The following is a 19,929-nucleotide window of genomic DNA, read 5'->3' as shown; positions in this document are numbered from 1 at the left end:
ATAATAGCGATTTCTGCTATTACCAGGATAGGCGGTGCCCCCGCGCTTCTAGATCCCGGGCTGCCCAGCGGGACCCCACTCTCCTCCAGACCGTTTTCACTACCTGCCCCCCCAACACCACACTCGCAGGCGCGCCGACCGCCTCGCGCCCCGCCCCCCGCGACGCTGTGGAACGGGCCGTGACGTCACAAGGCCGCGCTCAATCAGCGGCGGCGTTTGGGAAAATTTAAACTTCAAGGCGGGGCGGTTCGTGCGATCGCAAGTACCCAGGCTGCAGGGGGTCTTCCCCTATTTCCCGACGGGATGGCGGAGGAAGGCGCGGTCGCCGTCTGCGTGCGCGTCCGGCCGCTCAACAGCAGGTAGGTGGGCCCGGCCTTGGCCGAGTAGAGTCCCGCGTCGCTTCTCTGAGCTGCCGCTTCCCGGCGTCGCTGCTCGGTAACTCGGCCGCTTACCCTCTCTGTGCCTGGGTTCCCTTTTCTGTCAAGGGACAGGAAAGGACCGGAGGATCTTAAGAGATACATTCCAGCTGCGGATTCTCTTCAATCGAGCATAACTCAGTCTCGCCAATTTAAGATTTAACCTTGCGGGGCTTTTTCCGGTCTGCGCCAACCCCACCCCACCCCCAAGGAAGTCGTGCCGAAAAGATCCTTACTGTCATTCATCAATCGTTTTACAGTTACCTGCCTCTCTCTGCTGTATCCTCCTCTAGAGCAAGTACCTGTCTTTTTTGCTTTGTATTTAGCACGCACTCAAGACTTCAGTGACTGAATACAACATGCAGAAGTTGAATGACTGATATTCATCAGTATGGATTCGTTAGTACAGTGTAGTGTACTCGTTGCCCTGTGGCTCTTAATTGGGGCAGTGTGGGGCCGGAGGAGACAAAATAAAGTAAAAAATACAGAATGTTAAACGTTGATATGGGAGTGAGAAATGCTATGCAGAAAAAGCAGGGAGGGGAAGTAATAAAGGTGTTTCTGTAGTCTAAGGCCTTCTCCCATAAGGATACTGTTAGGCTGCACCTTGACAAGTTTTAGGATAAGCAGATGGAGAGTGTGCTAGTCATAGTCCTTCGGTGAGATGACAGTTTGCAGGAGAGGCAGGGCTGCTGTCAGGAATCTCCTGACCCTTTTCACCAATGAAAAAATAAAGTTACTTAATGGAAGGGTTAATAAGGGTATTCCAGGCACAGACGGGTTGAATCTCTTATCTTGTGGAAACCTTCAAGTAGTCGATCTGTAGGGAGTTAGAATACACATAGGAATTTAGAAGATAAGGATGAAGAAAGAAATAAACATGATCAAGGTCTCATGTGCCATATGAAGGACTACAGCTGAATTTTTAAAGTTTTAAGGGTGAGGGACATAAGCAGTTTCATTTTGAATGTATCTTTTCAGCTGCCAGTATTGGGTAAGAGAGTGAGAGTGAAGAGCTTCTCAAAGAAAGGGCTGGAGGTTACTGAAGCCCTGGCCAGTGTGGCTTAGCTGGTTGGAGCACTGACCCATAGACCAAGGATTGGTTGGTTACAAGTTTGATCCCAATCACAAGCAATCCTGGTCGGGACGGGGAAGCATCTGATCGATGTTTCTCTCTCCTTTCCTTCCTCTCTCTCTAAAAGCAGTGATAAAATATCCTCAAGTGAGGATAAATAAAAATTAAAGTGTTGACCCATCAAAGGTGTATTTTTTATAATTCTCGATATGTTATTACCACCTTTTAAAATATTCTTTAGAAGGTGAAATATTTTAAATTATCTTTCATATATCATGGCTTCTATGACCCATTATAGTAAAATGTAGTGTTTTATTGTTTCAGAGAAGAAGCTCTTGGAGACGCTACCCAAGTTTATTGGAAAACTGGCAATAATACTGTTTATCAAGTGGATGGGAGTAAATCCTTCAGTTTTGGTAAGCTTATAATAGCATCAAAAGTTAACCTGTTATTCTGTTCCTATTAAGAGTACATAGGCTGCCCTGGCTGGTGTGGCTCAGCAGATTGAGTGCCGGCCTGTGAACCAGAGGGTCACTAGTTCAATTCCCAGTCAGGGCACATGCCTGGGCCAGGTCTCCATTTGGGGGCATGTGAGAGGTAACCAATTGATGTATCACATTGATGTTTTTCTCCCTCTCTTTGTCCCTTTTTCCCCCCTATCTCTAAAAATAAAACATTTTTTAAAAAAAGAGGGCAAAGGCTTATGAATAATAGTGGATTTGTCATTAAAAATGAGACTATACCTTCTGTTAACTGCTTCAGTGGAAACCTTAAAAAATTGTTCATCTAAATACGATAAGATAATAAAGAGGGCCTTATGACTAAAGCTATCATTTTTCCTAAGTCCAAAATATGTTACTTAATGTCAAGTCATCTTTAAGATCTTTCAATGTAATATTTTTTCCACAGTTATTTTCAAGAAATCTCTTTAAACAATAAATAGTGAAGATATTCCTTCTTTGCTAGAATACAGCAGGGACCCACCTCTGTTTTTGTGGAGCTTAGCATATGGTCAAAAGAAGGGCTTTAAACAAGGAATTACATTTCTGATGACATAAGCTCTGTGGAAATTTACATGAGGAAAGCTCACTAGTCCAGGTGTCTGTGGGATGAAGGGGAGCTAGCTAAGACAAAGGGACTTGGAGACCCTAAAGGTTGACTGAGCTGATTTGTTGTATTGGTTTAATATGTATATAGTGCTGCCAATGTGCCAGACACTGTTCTAAGCATTTCACAATATTAACTCATTTAATCCTCTAACAAGCCTCTGCAGTAGGTGCTATGTGATAGAAACTTTGCCATTTTAAAGTGGAACTAAAACAGAGAGGCCCAGAGTCACACAGCCAGCGAGTGGGAGTCAGTGTCCAGATCTACACTCCAGCCACACCGCCATGCTGTCACTTAGGCGTGGAGCCCTCTCAACAGCCTGAGGAGTAAGAGTGATTGGGTTGTCAAATTAATGTTAAAGTAGAAGGCCAGCATAAAAGGTTCTGGAGCAAAGATGTATAGTAGAGAAAATGATTCCTGGTAAAGGACTGTTTGAGGATGTTACAGTAATTTTTTAAAAGATAAAACAGACTTCCGCCAAGATGAAGGCGTAAGTGGAAACACTTTGCTTCCTTGCACAACCAAATTTAAAAACAACAAAGTTTTAACAACAATAAATGCAACCAAATCACAGAAAATCGAACAATACGGAGTCCGAAAACAATGAACAGCTCAGCTAAACTGGTGAGAGGGGCAAAGCCAGCAGCAGAGCGGGTCAGGCAAAAAAGATCCCCCAACCCGGGCGGCGCGCAAGCAGCCCAGGTGCGGGGCAACTACGGGAAGGCACAGCTCGGCAGTCAGGTCGCTCATTTGGATGCAGACAAACCAGTGAAGAGACCTGCATTGAGACAGACTGCACAGGCCCCGGTGCAGGGCGGCGGGCTCCCACATTTCCGTTCAGATAGACAGGCAGGGGGCAAGCGGGTGAGGCGACCCAGCGAGCGCAAGTGGAGAGGACTGCCGTGGCTCCCTCTCTGACTCTGCCCCCACATACAGCATCACAAACCCGGGACCCTGCCCTGGTGGCCCCACCCTTAAGGCACCTCTCCTCGTATGTAAGAGGCACAAACAGATCAAAACATGGCTCAAGAACAACTCAGAGCCCCAGAGCCAATACTTTTAAGCGATCAAGAAATAGCCAAACTTTCAGATGCACAGTTCAAAACACTGGTGATCAGGATGCTCAAAGAACTGGTTGATTTTAGTCACAAATTAGAGGAACATATGAAGGCTAAACTAATTGAAATGAATGGTAATGCACAGGAAACCAATAGTAATGGAAAGGAAACTGGGATTCAGATCAAGGGAGCAGACCAGAAGGAAGGAAAAAATGACCAAACAGAAAAATATGAAGAAACAAGAATTCAAAAAAATGAGGAGAGGTTTAGGAACCTCCAGGACATCTTTAAATGTTCCAACATCAGAATTATAGGGGTACCAGAAGGGGAAGAGGAACAGCCATGAGTAGAACACTTATTTGAACAAATAATAAAAGAAAACTTCCCCATTCTGGCAAAGGAAATAGACTTCCAGGAAATCCAGGAAGCTCAGAGAGTCCCAAAGAAGTTGGGCCCAAGGAGGAACACACCAAGGCACATCATCATTACATTAGCCAAGATTAAAATGAAGGAGAGAATCCTAGAAGCAGCAAGAGATAAGGGGACAGTCACCTACAAAGGAGTTTCCATCAGACTGTCAGCTGATTTCTCAAAAGAGACCTTACAGGCAAGAAGGGGCTGGAAAGAGGTATTCCAAGTCATGAAATCCAAAGACCTACACCAAGATTGCTCTATCCAGCAAAGCTTTAATTTAAAATGGAAGGACAGTTAGAGTGCTTCTCAGATAAGATCAAATTCAAGGAGTTCATCATCACCAAGCCCTTATTCTATGAAATGTTAAAGGGACTTACCTAAGTAAAAGGAGATGAAAACGATGAACAGTGAAAGGACAGCAAACTCACAGTTATTAACAACCACACCTAAAACAAAAGCAAACTAAGAGGACAGCTAGATCAGGAGTGAACCTTAGGAATGAAGATCACGTGGAGGATGAGCAACAGGGAAGTGGGAGAAGGAGAAGGGGGGAGAAGGTACAGAAAATAAGTAGCATAGACAGTAGATAGAAAATAGATAGGGGGGAGGGTAAGAATAGTAGAGGAAATATAGAATCTAAAGAACTTGAGACACGTGGTCATAAACTAAAGGGGGGATGGTGGGGGTGGGGTATGCAGGGTGAAGGGGAATGAAGGGGGGGATATTGAACAAATGTAATGGCATAATCAATAAAATAAAAAAAATTCAGACAGATGGGGAAAAAAAACATAAAACAGTATGCGCCAGAGATTGTAAAACCAAAAGTAAGGGGTACACAGACATTTTGACTCAGGTCCTACAGGTTCTCAGTAGCCATATATGCCTGTGGAGGCACTGACTCACCTATCTGAAGCAGACGGCATTAAGATTTGAATTAATCCGACATCTCTCCTTGCTCACAAATCATGATGCCTAAGCAGCGTTCGCTAGCACTTAGGTTTTCCATGTAATTCTGCCAACAGGACAGATGTGTGAGTGTGGAGCAAGCAGCGTGATCACTGAATTTCTCACCGCAGGTCAATACGTTCCCTCCTGAATCACAGATCCTTTTCATGTGAGGCTACCACTGCAAGAATGGCCCATTGTTAATGTGCTGACAGAAGCAGGGGGCCACTTCCTGGACTAGGGAATTCATCAGGGCAAATGCTATCCGAAACCCAGCCTTTAGCAACCAGCAAGCTGGTCATTCCCTCTAAATTCAGCTCTCTTTAGTACTTTTCTTCCAAATATTTTCATTTGTTGGTTTCGTTTGAGCTAAGCCTTCTGGCTAGATATGTTATAAACATTGAAATGTCTCAAAGAATAGTGGTATCAATAGTTCTCATTTCCTAAGCATTAACCAAATGTTTATAATAATTCTCTGAGGAAGATAATAATAGTGTACTGATTTTACAAATCAGAAGTGAGGCAAAAAGCCATCAACCCTCTTTCCCAAAGTCACATAGCTTGTAAGTCTCAGAACCAGGATTTGCAGAGAGTCTGATTCTAGACCCTGTGTTCAGCCCCTATGCCCTACCAGCTCTTGAAAGCACATGATGTAGATGACATGTACTTTTTCTGGGTGAGGACTGACGCATTTTACCTTAGAGAGAAGTGTATTTTTTAAAGACCCAAAAGTTGAAGAACGTAATGTGCCTTAAGTATTTTACACCATATCCTGACAATTTTATTTCGGCTAACTGCAAATTCCAAATGAAAATACAGTTTATTTGTCTGTTTTAACTTATGTGTGTTTTGTATTGTTTTGTTTTTCAGATCGTGTCTTTCATAGTAATGAAACCACTAAAAATGTTTATGAAGAAATAGCAGTGCCAATCATAGATTCTGCTATTCAAGGCTACAATGGTTTGTATTCACTGTAGAAACCTTTTTGTCCTGGGTATCTGTTCGACCAATATTGGTAGTTTCACACACTCTAGTCTCATTTTTAATCTCTGTACGTGTGTGTGTTTTGTCTTTGCAGGTACTATATTTGCCTATGGGCAGACCGCTTCAGGAAAAACATATACTATGATGGGTTCGGAAGATTATTTGGGAGTAATACCCAGGGCAATTCATGACATTTTCCAAAAAATTGAGAAGGTAAATAACTTAGCTAAATTTCCAGTTTGTACAGGAAAAAGTGGTAACAGGACAGTGACTTCAGGGTTCTCTTGTAATGATGAAAAGAAGTAGATTGACAAGTGTGTCTCAGTTATCCTCAGGGGGAGAAGAAAGGCGTCACATATATTCAGTGTTGCCTCACAAACTTGCTTCAGAGCGTAAAGTTCTTCATTCTTTGAGTTAAATTCTGAAATAGTAATACTCCCACTGCAAATGGACATTAAGGAGCAGGAAAGTCTTGTCAAAATTATTAGTTCCTTCGCCTTTGTTTAACTACCAGTGATTATCGAGAAGCAGTAAAAAAAATAGATGTAGATAAAAGGCAAGGGAAGCAGAGGGCCAAATGAGGCAACCTAAGTAGTTGAGTTGATTTATTTAAATTAGTTTTTCATTATTATTTTTATGATTTTTAAATCATTTAATGATGTTCATACTTGAACATCTGTGGGTAGGGTTTTAGTTTAAGCTTATAAAGTTGGACTGGGCACTCTTCTTTCTATGATACTATAATTTTCTTTTGCTTTTATATTTTTGTGTTTATCATTGTTAATACAGAACCGTAAGGGTATCTTGGGGCGGGGGTGAGGGGGTGTCTGTTTTACAAAGACAGTTTCTCAAATATTTTAATGTTAGCCCATAAGCATGTAGTGTTAGGTTTTCATAATTGGCTGATCTCTGATGTTTTTATATATTTTTTCTTCTAGTTCCCTGATAGGGAATTTCTCTTACGTGTGTCTTACATGGAGATATACAATGAAACCATTACAGATTTACTTTGTGACACACGAAAAATGAAGCCTTTAATAATTCGGGAAGACTTCAATGTGAGTAGCAGAGTTACCAAGTGGCTCAAAAAAGAGATTTATTTTGGGGATAATTGTTCTTGTACATTTACCTTTAATTTCTGTATATTTTTTAAGTGTCTCCTGTACCTATGCTTTGTTTCTTATTTTCTTTCTTAAGCATTTGTAGCAATCTTTTAAGCAATGCAGAGATGGGCAAAAGTAGGTTTACTATTGTAATATAAATAATACGGTAAACAATAATACAAAAATAAACTTGTTTTGCAAACTCACAACTGTAAACCCACCTTTGCCCACCCCTGTATGTATAGTTTTTAAATATTGACAGCTGTAATATATTGGTGTTTCCCTGACTGGTGTGGCTCAGTGGGTTGGGTGTTGTCCTGCAAACTGAAACGTTGCCAGTTCAATTCCCAGTCAGGGCACATACCTGGGTTGTGGGCCAGATCCCCAGTTGTGGGTGCGTGAAAGGCAACCAGTCCATCTTTCTCACATCGATGTTTCTAGTCCTCTCTTTCTCCCTCCCTTCCTCTCTCTCTAAAAGTAAATAAGTAAAATCTTTAAAAAAATACATTGGCGTCATAAGCGCCTAAAAAGAGCAAGATGGAAGATTCAAATTAGAATTTGGTGTGCTTTGAAATAGGAAATAAATTGAAAATATTACAGGTTTACCTGTTATTTCTATGCTGTAGTTTCCATTTTGCATTTTTAACTTCTACAAATGAATTCTATCATAGTTGTACCTTCTTTTAGATATGCAGGCTTTTAAGTGACTTCTATTTCTTTATTCTCTTCCCATAATTAAACTTGTTTCAGAGGAATGTATATGTGTCTGACCTCACAGAAGAAGTTGTTTATACATCAGAAATGGCTTTGAAGTGGATCACAAAGGGAGAAAGTAAGATTTTATGCTTTATTTCTTCAAAACATTGTAAAAACTATTCAACTGAATGTATTTAGGCTTCAGATCTCACTTTTCCTTTAAAGCTAAAATAAAAGTTAATGTTTTTCTTTGGATTTTAATATACACCGCTGAAATGTGACTCCTTTTTTTATAGAGAACAGGCATTATGGAATTACAAAAATGAATCAAAGAAGCAGTCGTTCTCATACCATTTTTAGGATGGTAGGTAATTCTTTCTCTGTTTGCTCTTTCCAATTAAGAATACATTAATTTTTCTACAAGTTGCCTTTTCCGTCTAGATTTTGGAAAGTAGAGAGAAAGGTGAACCTTCTAACTGTGAAGGATCTGTCAAGGTGTCCCATTTGGTGAGTGCTGATGACCCATGATAAACGTACCATTTAGGCCAAAGCAAAATTTAATTCAGCTGCTGGACGCTTGGTTTCATAGGAACTGTTAACTGAACCAAATAGTTAAAACCATCTATAAATTGGTAGTTTAACTAGTGTCATATGTAGCATGAAATTATGACTTCTACCTCCTAAAGTTTAGATGTTAGGACTATAGGAATTGAGGCTTTTTCTGACTGGTAATGGAGTGTTTGGGAGTTTGTTTTTTTCCTCAATACATATTTAAGAGTTAAAGTAATCTTGGAATTGGGGTGGAGGGAAGGTCTTTGTTTTTTGGCTTTTTAGTGTCAGCCAGTAGAATTGAGGCTTGTGAGATAAACAGAAAACTAAGTGGGATGGTTAAAAATAAATCACATTATTCCAGTTCATTCTTATGTACAATAAGAAAATATATTTTATATTATAAACACAATGTTTAGACTGTAAACCCCTTGAAAGGAAAAATAATATTCACCTTGTAGCCCCAACACATTGTACATAGCTTATATTCAGTACCTGTTGAATAAGCGACTACAAGCATTATACACACATTCGTTTTGGGTTTGCTTTTTTTTTTTCACATAAATAAACCTCACATTGCTGCACTATATTATTTCTGTCTCTTGTCATGTTTCCTTCCTATTCCTTATCATTTTTACTTTATTCTCTGTCTTCAGGGCCTAGATTTTCAGCCTGATGTGGGATATGATTTTGAGATTACTCTATTTGATTTGAAAACTTCAGGGGGAAATGTAATAAATCTATAATATATTTGTTCATTTTTAGATTTTGAAAAATTAGTCTTAATTAAATATCTAATTCTAGTTTGCCTTACTTTATTGTATAAGAACAAAATTTATTTTAGTAGATTAATCTTGCTTTAATTTAACAATAGCAAAAAAAACCCCACAAAACCTAACTTTCTGTTTTGTTTTCCAAACGTATCTTGGGACATTTCAATACAATTCCAACTTTTCTCTTAATAATTTAGCTTTGATACTCTTGGTGTATTCAGTGATCTACTTGGTGACTTTCTCATAGTGTTTGATGCCCTGTCATCTAGGGACCATAGATACCATCTGGTCCAACAACCTTCCAGCCCTCTTACTTACTCTGAAGTATCTTCTTCGGAAAAAGTCTTCCCCAAAGAGTCATTTTCTGGTTCTCTGTACGTGGCCTTTTACTGTCTCCTGGCCTTTCTGTGATAGCATCCAGGTTCTCTTAGCTGTGCTTCTTCTCTGTTCTCTTTTGTGGCCTCTTCTAACGAAAACACAGGCTGCTCTGTGGTCTTTCTTACTTCCCGGGCTTGCCCTCAGGCACTGTTATCGTTTCGGTGCTACGTGTTTTTTACATAGAGTCTCTGAGTTCTACAACATGTCTTAAAGGTAATTATAATTGTATGTCCCACTGTTGTCTCAAACTTCAGTGTGTCTAGAACCAAATTAATTTTTTCCTACTATAGCAAATATTCCTTTTTTCCAGTGGTACCTGCGTTATCCTGATCACCTGGGCTAGAAACCCAAGTCATTTTGACTTTTTCTTTCCGTTTTGTCCAGTTATTGCCATTTCTTCTCGATTCCATCTTTCAGTATTCTCCTGGGTATCATACTCACTTAGGTTCTCATGTCTCTTGAATTCCTCCATCATTCTCCTGGACCTGGCCTCCATGACTGCAGTCTTCCTCTTTTCAGTCTGTTGCGCAGATTTCGAATGTTATTAAGCACTGCTTTTGTTGTGTCACTTCCTTAGACAAGATCTGGCCACTCTTACCCATCTAACTTTACTTGCTTCTACTTCACATGAGCTCCTCTCTTTAAGATTGCCTGAGTTTCTTGTGTCTTTGAACAGTAATGCTTGTTCCTATCTTTATACCTTAATTCATGCTGCCTTCATCATCACTTTGCCCTGTTATGTACCATGGTCAACTGTGGTAGATACTCTAGAAGGAGGATTAGACTTCTCTGATTATTTTATGGGAGAAAGAAGAATCTGAAATAGAACTGTAAGGTAAGGGTACAGAGCTACCTGCCATCCCTGCAAGGCTCCATAGGAAGAAATATTATAAATCTCTGACTTTAAGTGCATTAAGAATATTTACTTAGTCTTTACCATGTTGTGAGCACAGAACTGGGTTCTCGAGATTAGAAGAATAAAGACATCCCTCCACTACTTACTGTGTTCACTGCTACCAGCCTAGAGCAAGCCACCATCTTGCATTCAGATTCCTGCACCAGCCTTCAGACTGGGCTCCCTGCTGCTACTCTTGCCCCCACCCCACCCCTGATCCTTTCTCCACCTAGGGTTCACAGTTGATCCTTCAGAAAGTTAAATCAAGGCATGGCGCTCTTCCATCAAGCCCTCGTGGTTTCCCATCAAGTTCTTACCTTTGCTTACCCTGTCTCGTCCTCTCTCGACTTCACTCTGCCGTGCTGCCCTTCTGTGTTTTGAATGCACTAAACTCATTATTGCTTTGTGACTGAGGGTACTGTTTTTCATTCTGGAGTGTTGTTCCCTTGGTCTTTGTATGGCCGGCTCCCCGTTCTGTCATTTCTTATCTTAGTTTAATGGGAGACCTTCCCCAAACACCCAGTCCGAAGAACCTCCTCTGTCTCTTCCTCTTTCTCTTCCCGTACTCTCTTTAAATTACCTGCATTATACTAACTATGATTGTCTGTTTGACTTTTTCTCTCTTCTCACCAACTTCCTCCTCTCCTTATCCCACCCCATGTAGAATATAAACTCAGTGAGAGCAGGGACCTGATTTGTCCAGTTCACTACTGTATCTCTAGTAGCTGCATACTGCCTGCAGCATGACAGTCAGTCACATTTTTTCAACAACATTTGAGAAATGAAAGAGCCCAGTGCTTTCAAAGATACTACAGAGTATTCAGACACAAATGACTAGCTCAACACTGTAAGAATAAGCCGTTGTCTATAAACACCTCTCAGTACACAACAGTTAAAGGAGCAATTCATTCAAGGTGTGGGGGATGAAGGATAAAATTGGCAAGGCAACATTGAGGAGGTAACATTTGGTCCTGAATTAAGAGTATGGGCATGCTAGAACATTCAAACTAAAAGGGAGTGGCAAAAGATAGCATTTGCTAGTGCAGAAGCACATGAGGGCATGCGGATTACAGTTCAGCATAATGTGTGGTTAAGAGTAAATAATGGGTAGATACAAGGCTGGAGCAGCACAAGTGCCAGATTATAAAGAATCATGTTCATCATGATAAGGCTTTGAATTTTGTATAGGAAATAGAGGACTTCTGCCAGCGTTATGGAAGATACATTGTAGATAAGGAACGAGGTATAGAGATCAGTTTGACTCAGAAAAGGGGAGGCCTAAACAGTGGAACAAGAGACAGGAGTACAGAGTGGTATTTTGATAAACCATGCATTAAAATGGTATTTCAAGCATCTGGATTTTATCCTTTCAAGTTGCCATTTCTACAGATGTATTTTCATCTACCTTTCAGAATTTGGTTGATCTTGCCGGCAGTGAAAGAGCTGCTCAAACAGGTGCTGAAGGTAACGAAAACTTATGCAGTGTGTTGGTCTGAATAATTTCCTGTTCTTTTACAGAATAAATGTCTTTAATGTAAAAGTCAGCTTCTGTATCTAGCTATTACTTCAGGCTACTGTAGCATCACTTTAAAAATTAAAACTATGCTGTTGATAGGATTGTCTAGCTGGAAAGCTCATGAGAGTAAATTTTCATAATCAGTAAGGGAATTCAGAAAGGTAGTGTGATACAAAATATGCCAACATTAGTAACTCTTATAATACAACCAGTTAGAATATTTAGTGTACAAAAAGACCTCATTTACAACACTGACTTAAATGATGTAATACCTAGGAAGAAACTCAAAAATTTCACAAGACCAAAATAAAGGAAACTAGTCCTTGTCAGATGGCTCAGTTGATAGGAGCATCATTCCATTCACCAAAAAGTTGCATGTTCAATTCCTAGTGAGGGCACATTACTAGGTTGTGGTTCAGTCCCTGGTCAGGGCATATACAGGAGTCAACCAGTCAAGGTTACTCTCTCACATCAGTGGGTCTCTCTCTCTCACTCTCCCTTCCTCTCTCGCTAAAATCAGTAAACAAATCCTCAGGTGAGGATTAAAAACAAAACTTTGAAACAGACCTAAAGGACATAACCAAATACTTAAGCAAATGTAAGACCATATTTAGATGGGAAGGTTCAAAAACATAAAGATGTCAGGCCTCTCTGTGTTAACTTCCTGCAGCCTGACACAGAGACACCCAGCTGAGAGTGGCCTACATCCACCCAACCAGTGAACTCTCAGACCTGGGGACAAGAAATAAACGTTTGTTGTTTTAAGCTGGTTTATTAAGCAGCAGTATTACAGCCATGCCTGAATAATGTGCCTGTGATATGTGGTAGATTGGAAACTTACATGTCCCTCAACAGGGTGCTGGGTAAATCAGTTCTTATACATTCATACAGTGGAATTCTGTGCAATAAAAAAGAATGAAAAAGATCAATGATTACTGATATGATATGTTGCCAAGTTAAAAAAAAGGCAGAGTGCAAAAATCACATATTTAGTGCGCTATTATTTGTATAAAAAGGAAAAGGGAGAAATCAATATATAGAGACTTGTATTTCTAAAAATCTCTAGAAGAATATACTAATAAAAGTGGTTTCCTGGTTTAGGAACAGAAATATGTGGAATGAAGCATAAAAGTGAGAGAAAACTTTTCATTGTGTACTTTTTTTAAATGTTTGAGCATTTGAGCTTATTAACAATTTTATAAAATGAAAACTTTTTTTAGTTGTGAGCCTGTAGGAACTGATTGGATTGTAAGTCTATAATTGCTTGCATTTGGAGGTTTGGAAAAAATAAATTTAAATTGAGTGAGAGACACTCTTTTAGGAAACGGGCTTTTCCTTCCTCTGATTCTTAGTCATCTTTTTCCTTTTGCCGTGTCTCTCAGGTGACAACTTTGCTGACTCACTGAATAGGGGAGGAATAGAGAGAGAGCTCCTTCTACCATTCTATGCCAAAGCATAGACTTTAGCATCTTACCTTTTAAATTCTAATTTCTCTTATAACTTACTGGTAAATAAGTTCATCAATTTGAAGAGATCGATTTTAGTTTTCACATTTGTTTAATAAATTCAGGTATGCGACTTAAGGAAGGATGTAATATAAATCGAAGTTTATTTATTTTGGGACAAGTGATCAAGAAACTGAGTGATGGACAAGTTGGGTAAGCCTATCCCATTGTACATTTACCTGTTAATGCTCATGTTCTTCGTTAGTCTGAAAATGGTAACAGTTCAGTGACAAATAAAAGTACGGATTTCTTCCATGTATTCAGAACTTTTGTGATTCTGTGAGCATGCATGACTTCTTATGACTGTGACTAAATTTACTTTCTTATTTTAAATATATTTTGTTAGTGATTTTATCTGCCTTCTTTAACCTATAAAGAATTTATTTTTAAAACTGTAGCTAATGTAAGGTTCTGCATTAGTAAACCAACCAGTTCTGTTAGATAAAAATTCTTATCCTTTTTCTTCCCAAACTCATTTCTCACTAAGTGGTTTCATAAATTACCGAGATAGCAAATTAACACGAATTCTCCAGAATTCCTTGGGAGGAAATGCCAAAACGCGTATTATCTGCACAATTACTCCAGTGTCTTTTGATGAAACTCTTAGTACTCTCCAGGTAAGTGTAATTTTGTTTTTTCAACTTAATATGGGGGGATCATCTTGGAAAAGAAAAATGTGACTACTAAGATTAACAGTAGTTTTTTTTAATTGACAAAAATTTTCTACAAAATAGCATTTAAAAATTTTTCCCAAACTTCAGTCATTCATACCTCATCTTTACAATTTTTGCCACATCCAACACTTTTATTGAAACTGACATGACATTTTTCTTTAAATGACTCGCTTTTTAATGTAATTTATTATAGAAGGAAACTTTATATCAGTCCTATAAATGAAAATTAGTATCACTTGCAACAAGTGGAAGGTGACTCAAAAAAGTGTGTGTTTTTATAACAATAATTCTTAAATCCCTGCTAGCTAATTGTTTCTTACCTTGACTCTGAGCTTAAGTCCTGCATGTTGTTTTCTTGTTATTTTTTTAAAACAGCTTTCTTGGTGAAGGATTTGGTGTTATGTAATGATCACCTTCACTTTCCCACTTAGAGTTGCTTCTGATACTCACACTCTAAGAAACATTGCTTTAAATAGCTGCTGAGCAGTGGATCAAAGTCCCGTCAGAAAAACATAGAAAATAGAGTTCCTGGCTTCACAGAGCTTATAGTCTTATAGGGAAGATTAGGCTGTCATTCAAGATGATTGCCATAGATTAATAGCTATGTGGCTAATGAGTAGGATAGGGTTCAAAGGAGGGACAGATGCTTTTGAGTGGAAGCAAAGCTTCAGGTAGGGGGAGTGTGTGCACTGGACTTTGAGGGGCAGATGGGATTCTAGTGTTTGTAGGTTTTCTGTCAGCACCTATCTTTCAGCTATTTCTTTGACTCTCCTGAAGACTCACAGCCAAAGTAAGTTACAGGCATTTGTGTTCAAAAGTATTAAGCCACCTGGAAAGAGCGTTGATTTTTCTCCATAAAACTTAATTACAAATAACCTAAATATTACTGACTAAAATAATTTTTTTAGTGTCAAGCACTAAACTCTTGTATTTTTCCAGTTTGCCAGTACTGCTAAATATATGAAGAATACTCCTTATGTTAATGAGGTATCGAGTGATGAAGCTCTCCTGAAAAGATATAGAAAAGAAATAATGGATCTTAAAAAACAGTTAGAAGAGGTATGTATGAACCATGTATTTCAGTAAGGAGTGGGAAAGAAATAGAATTGAGATCTGCCTAAATCCTCAGAAACGCTTATATCATATCTGAGTTATGCAACCTAACTTTAAAAGTTTTCAACTAAGAAGAAATCAACTCAAAAGTTTTAGTTTAATTTACTATAAACTGAAAGATTTAGTTTCTTGAAATTATTCTAGATTTCACTTTTCATTTCTAAAGGGCAAGATTCGAGGTTTTGAAATGGGCCAAGTTAGAGATAATTTTTCAAAAGTGTCACAATAAAGGTTAAAAAAAGAGATTATGTATGGTTACATGAAACTACTTTTTATAGTTCCATGTTATCTTGAATTCCTCTTCTAACCCTGCAAGAGCAATCTAATAAAATAGCGTAATCACTTGTCATTGTAACTTATTTGTTTTAATCATTATGGTCTTCTAGTGATCTTTTTAAAAATGAATTAAAATACCATATGGTAGATTTATATTAACATCTCTTCCTTTGTTCTAGGTATTCACATCTCTGCTTTTCTGACTTCTCTGCCTGTTATTTATATTTTTTAAGGCAATTAATAGAATTGCTCTGACAGCATGGTTATAATCTTATACACAGCACGTGGAGTATGCACATGAGAAGAACTGTATATTTTGTTATTATAAAATTCAGAAATTATTATAATAACTGTATTTTGGTGTTCTATAGATAGGGTATTATTTTATTTCAATAACATTAAAATTTTCATGGTTCCCCCAAAATCTATATTCTATTTTAAGTTACTTTCAAGGTTTTAAAACCTAGCTATATTTACTATTAACATAACCAAATATTCTGTAGGTTTCTTTAGAGACTCGGGCCCAGGCAATGGAAAAAGACCAGTTAGCCCAACTTTTGGAAGAAAAAGATTTGCTCCAAAAAGTGCAGATTGAGAAAATTCAAAACTTAACACGGATGTTGGTGACCTCTTCTTCCCTCACGTCACGACAGGAATTAAAGGTAAAATACTTTAAAATACTTTTAAAGTAGACAGCTTAAACTTGGTATATAGAGAATAGAATTGGCATTCCTGCATGTTTCTTTGATAGTTATATATTTCTTATTCTTAATATAGTATATTCAAGAAACCCAGAACTTTTTGTGTGTTTTGCCTGTACATCAACAACACCTAAGCGATTCATTGAAAATACCAGCTACTGATTCCCACATGTAGAGACCCACTTCTTATTCAAGAAGTTGGGAATACAGTCAAGGAATCTATTTGAAAGTTGCTTCTTAAGAAATTCTAATGAAATTGATTAGGTGATTGGGAACCACAGGTGTCTAGAGATGTGGGCATATTTTCTATTTAGACAAATACTAATTTCAGGAAAATTGATCTGGAATATAAGTCAACATATTCGATCAAAATTCTGCTCTGTATCTGCTATCCAATATCTGTTTTGGGTAGGTGTCATGGCTAAGAACGGCCTCTGGAGCTGGACTGCCTGTATTTGAATCCCTGTTCTGTCAGTTCCTAACTCCTGACCTTGAGCAATTTCTTAAATGTACTTTGCTGCAGTTTCCTAATCTGTGAAGCAGCTTGATCCCCACCACCTGGGACCGATGTGGGCAGTAATCTAGAATGTGCTTAATATTCCACAGAGCAAATCCTCAACAAATGTGTGCTATTAAGATTATAATTCATAGGCATTATGTTCAAATCGCCATGCTAGGTATAACAGAAGACACTGAAGAACTACATGTTGACTGGGTGATCAGTAGGAAGTAGCCCAATGGAAGGTATATGGATGACTGGTTCAGGAAGACATGTACGTGTACAGAATTTGTGAAAAAAATATATTTCTTGGACTTAAAATGTTCCGGTATTTTAAGTCCAAGACTTAAAACCACATTGAAGGTTTTGAACGCTGTGTTATGCTATGGACAGGAAAAAGTCTTGTAGGTAACATGATTGGAACTGCATTTTAGAAACGTGTAGCTGCTGTGCGCATCATGTTGATTGGGCCTCTACAAGGATGTGGCCCTGCAGATGGGAAATATTGGCTAGATTGAAGAGTTATTGGGAGGTAGGTTCAACAGGACTTTGTGATTGTGTAGATATGGGAGACAGGGAAAGGGATAAGGCAGTTTCCAAAATGACTCGCAGGTGTTGCTGGGCTCACTGGGTGGCTAGTAGCAGTATTCGCTGAGTTAAGGAACACTGAATGAAGAGCAGTGGAACTGCTCAGTTTTTAACTTGGCATATTTCCAGTTCAAGGTGTCAGATAGTTAAAAATGAAAATGTGCTAAATTAAGGTGAAATACCTGAGATGGAGATACCCATTTGGGCATTAGCTACTACAGATCCAAATAAAGTCTTGGGAATGGATGAGCTTGCCTTGGGAGCATATTGAGAATGCAAAGAACAGATGGCCAAAGACAAAACTTGAAGAAACAACAACTTTGTAGGTAAAGGCAGAAAAGAAGAATCCATAAAGCAGCCCAGGTTAGCTCTAGAATTATAGAAACTGGATGCATGTGGTAATGAGAAGAAGAGACTATTTCAGAGAAGCAGTGTGTCACATTCTGCCAAAAAGTTAAATAAGATATGTATAGACAATTTTTTTTTGGTTAAGAAATTTATTTGAAAAAGCAATTTGTGTTATGTGTTGGGAGTGAAAGCCACTTTGCAGTCGGTTGAGAGTTGAGATGTCCCAAAGGGGTGGGATCTTAAATACAGCAGAAGGGTCTGGCCTTAGATAAAGGGAGGAACACCCGTTCATTACAAGATAGACATCAGTACAAGTAGTGCTTCCATAAATTTGGGCTTACAGTTTCTTTGTGAAATAGGAGGTTTACTTTTTCTGTTATGGTGGCAGAAGATGGTAGAGACACAAATTTGCAGACATGCTAAGTATTTGAAATAGTTTAGCCTTTGTACGGAATGGAAAAGAAATTGTTGGCCAGCAGCATTAAGGACCCAGGTGATGTTGGCAGCCAGTCTTTCAGCTGATTTGATGAAATCAAATTTGGGCTTTAACACTGATTTGAAAATAATAGCAATTCTACCCAGCCAATTGTGTTTAAAAATGGAACTAGTTCCCTTATTATTATCTGAGTGAGGTAATTTTTATGTTTTCCCTCTGTAGGCTAAAATAAAAAGAAGAGTCACTTGGTGCCCTGGCAAAATTAACAAAATGAAGGACTCAAATTATATAAATGAATTTAATATACCAACAAATACACCAAAAAACCTTAAGACTTCTATAACTTTAGTAGGAGAAATTGATGAATGTGAGTGCTCTTATTTTATTTCCTTTTTATTGATTTTATTGGGGTGATACTGGTTAACAAAATTATACAGGTTTCAGGTGCACCGTTCCACAACAGATCATCTCTACACTGTATTGTGTTCACCAGCCCAAGGAAGGTCACCAACCATCACCATTTATCCCCCATCTTATACCCTCCTCCACCTCCCCTCAAACTGCCCTGCCCCCAGCAATCAGCACACCATTGTCCATGTTCATGAGTTTATTCTTTTTAATTATGAATGTACCCTACAATGGGAGACTTTACTTATAACTCAGTAAATGTGTAAACACATTTAAATAAAGTGTATGTATTTTATGCCATATGATCTCATTTACATGTGGCATCTAATGAACAAAATACACTGACAGACAAAATAGACAATACACAAACAAAATAGAAACAGAGGCATGGACACATGGAACAGACTGACAGCTGTCAGGGGGAAGGGTAGAAGGGGAACTGAAAAGAAGGTGAAAGGATTAGCCAAAGAAAATACAGGCATAGCCCATAGACACAGACAACAGTGTGGTGTTGGCTGGGGGCGGGAGGCAAAGTGGGGGGAAATGGGGGCACCTGTAATAGAGTCAACAATAAAAATAAAGTTTAAAAAATCAAAAATAAATCAATAAAATGTATGTAATTTAGATGTGATTACAATGGAAGTGATGATAAAAATAAATAAGAAAGTGAACATTTAAGCTTTCTTTTTCCAGATATTTTAAGAATGTTTCACTGTCATTAAAGCACATAAGACATATATTTTTATTGTTTTTTTCCTGTTCTAGTCATTATCCAATTAAATTAGTGTTCACAGAACATTTGCCTTAACCTTTGCTAATCTTGAAAAGGTGGAATTGACACAAGAAACTTTCAAAATTGTGTCTAACATTTTAAGTATTTTTAGTGGCATTTTAAAAACTATAAATACTTAGAGTGATCAAATCTCAAATGCAGAATTTCTTTTTACCTATATTAAGGATTAATTAATTATCACTAATTAAATGATCTTAATTCACAAAATAATAAATGATCTCATCTGTTGATATATTTTGGCTGTCATACTGTGAACATGTTTTAGCTAATTTGAGTTTATTACATTTGATCAGAATTTTTTAACATGTTTATTTATTGACTTTAGAGGAAAAGAGGGAGAAGCATGAATTTGTTGTTCTCCTTGTTTATATGTTCATTGGTTGATTTTTATACGTGCCCTGCCTGGGGATCTAACCTACAACCTTGGTGTATTGGGACAACGCTCCACCCAACTGAGTTACCCAGCCAAGACCTGATTAGAATTTTAAAGACAATCTTCATTTTTAGTTTTTGGAAACTTACTGGCATATTTATGGATAAATTTCTTTTCCCCCTAATTATAGCCATCTGCTCAGAGGCTGATGTTTTCAGTAACACCCTGGATATAGTAACTGACGTAGAGTGGAATCCAGCGACAAAGCTGCTAAGTCAGGTAACTTAAATGTATTTTACTGAACAT

The 19,929-nt window shown here is 38.3% G+C and overlaps 1 protein-coding gene across 6 annotated transcripts in view; it reads left to right on the top strand.

Annotated features, from left to right (window-relative positions):
* Positions 1-233: 233 nt before the first annotated feature.
* CENPE (centromere protein E) overlaps positions 234-19,929 on the top strand; it is a 61,012-nt gene continuing 41,316 nt past the window's right edge. For all 6 annotated transcript variants that reach the window (XM_037167926.2, XM_037167923.2, XM_037167925.2 and 3 more), the window contains exons 1-15: positions 234-359; positions 1,816-1,907; positions 5,886-5,975; positions 6,094-6,212; positions 6,938-7,057; positions 7,853-7,934; positions 8,095-8,162; positions 8,240-8,305; positions 11,806-11,857; positions 13,480-13,567; positions 13,902-14,031; positions 15,028-15,147; positions 15,981-16,139; positions 18,272-18,416; positions 19,814-19,902. In XM_037167926.2, coding sequence (XP_037023821.2) covers positions 304-359; positions 1,816-1,907; positions 5,886-5,975; positions 6,094-6,212; positions 6,938-7,057; positions 7,853-7,934; positions 8,095-8,162; positions 8,240-8,305; positions 11,806-11,857; positions 13,480-13,567; positions 13,902-14,031; positions 15,028-15,147; positions 15,981-16,139; positions 18,272-18,416; positions 19,814-19,902 — 1,476 coding nt within the window. In that variant the 5' untranslated portion in view covers positions 234-303. The remainder of the gene's footprint in view (positions 360-1,815; positions 1,908-5,885; positions 5,976-6,093; positions 6,213-6,937; positions 7,058-7,852; positions 7,935-8,094; positions 8,163-8,239; positions 8,306-11,805; positions 11,858-13,479; positions 13,568-13,901; positions 14,032-15,027; positions 15,148-15,980; positions 16,140-18,271; positions 18,417-19,813; positions 19,903-19,929) is intronic.

Source organism: Artibeus jamaicensis, unplaced genomic scaffold, assembly GCF_021234435.1.
Source record: "Artibeus jamaicensis isolate MK-2021 breed Jamaican fruit bat unplaced genomic scaffold, CSHL_Jam_final contig_452, whole genome shotgun sequence".
In the NCBI taxonomy this organism is placed as follows: Eukaryota; Metazoa; Chordata; class Mammalia; order Chiroptera; family Phyllostomidae; genus Artibeus; species Artibeus jamaicensis.
This window is presented reverse-complemented; position numbering and strand designations above follow the sequence as displayed.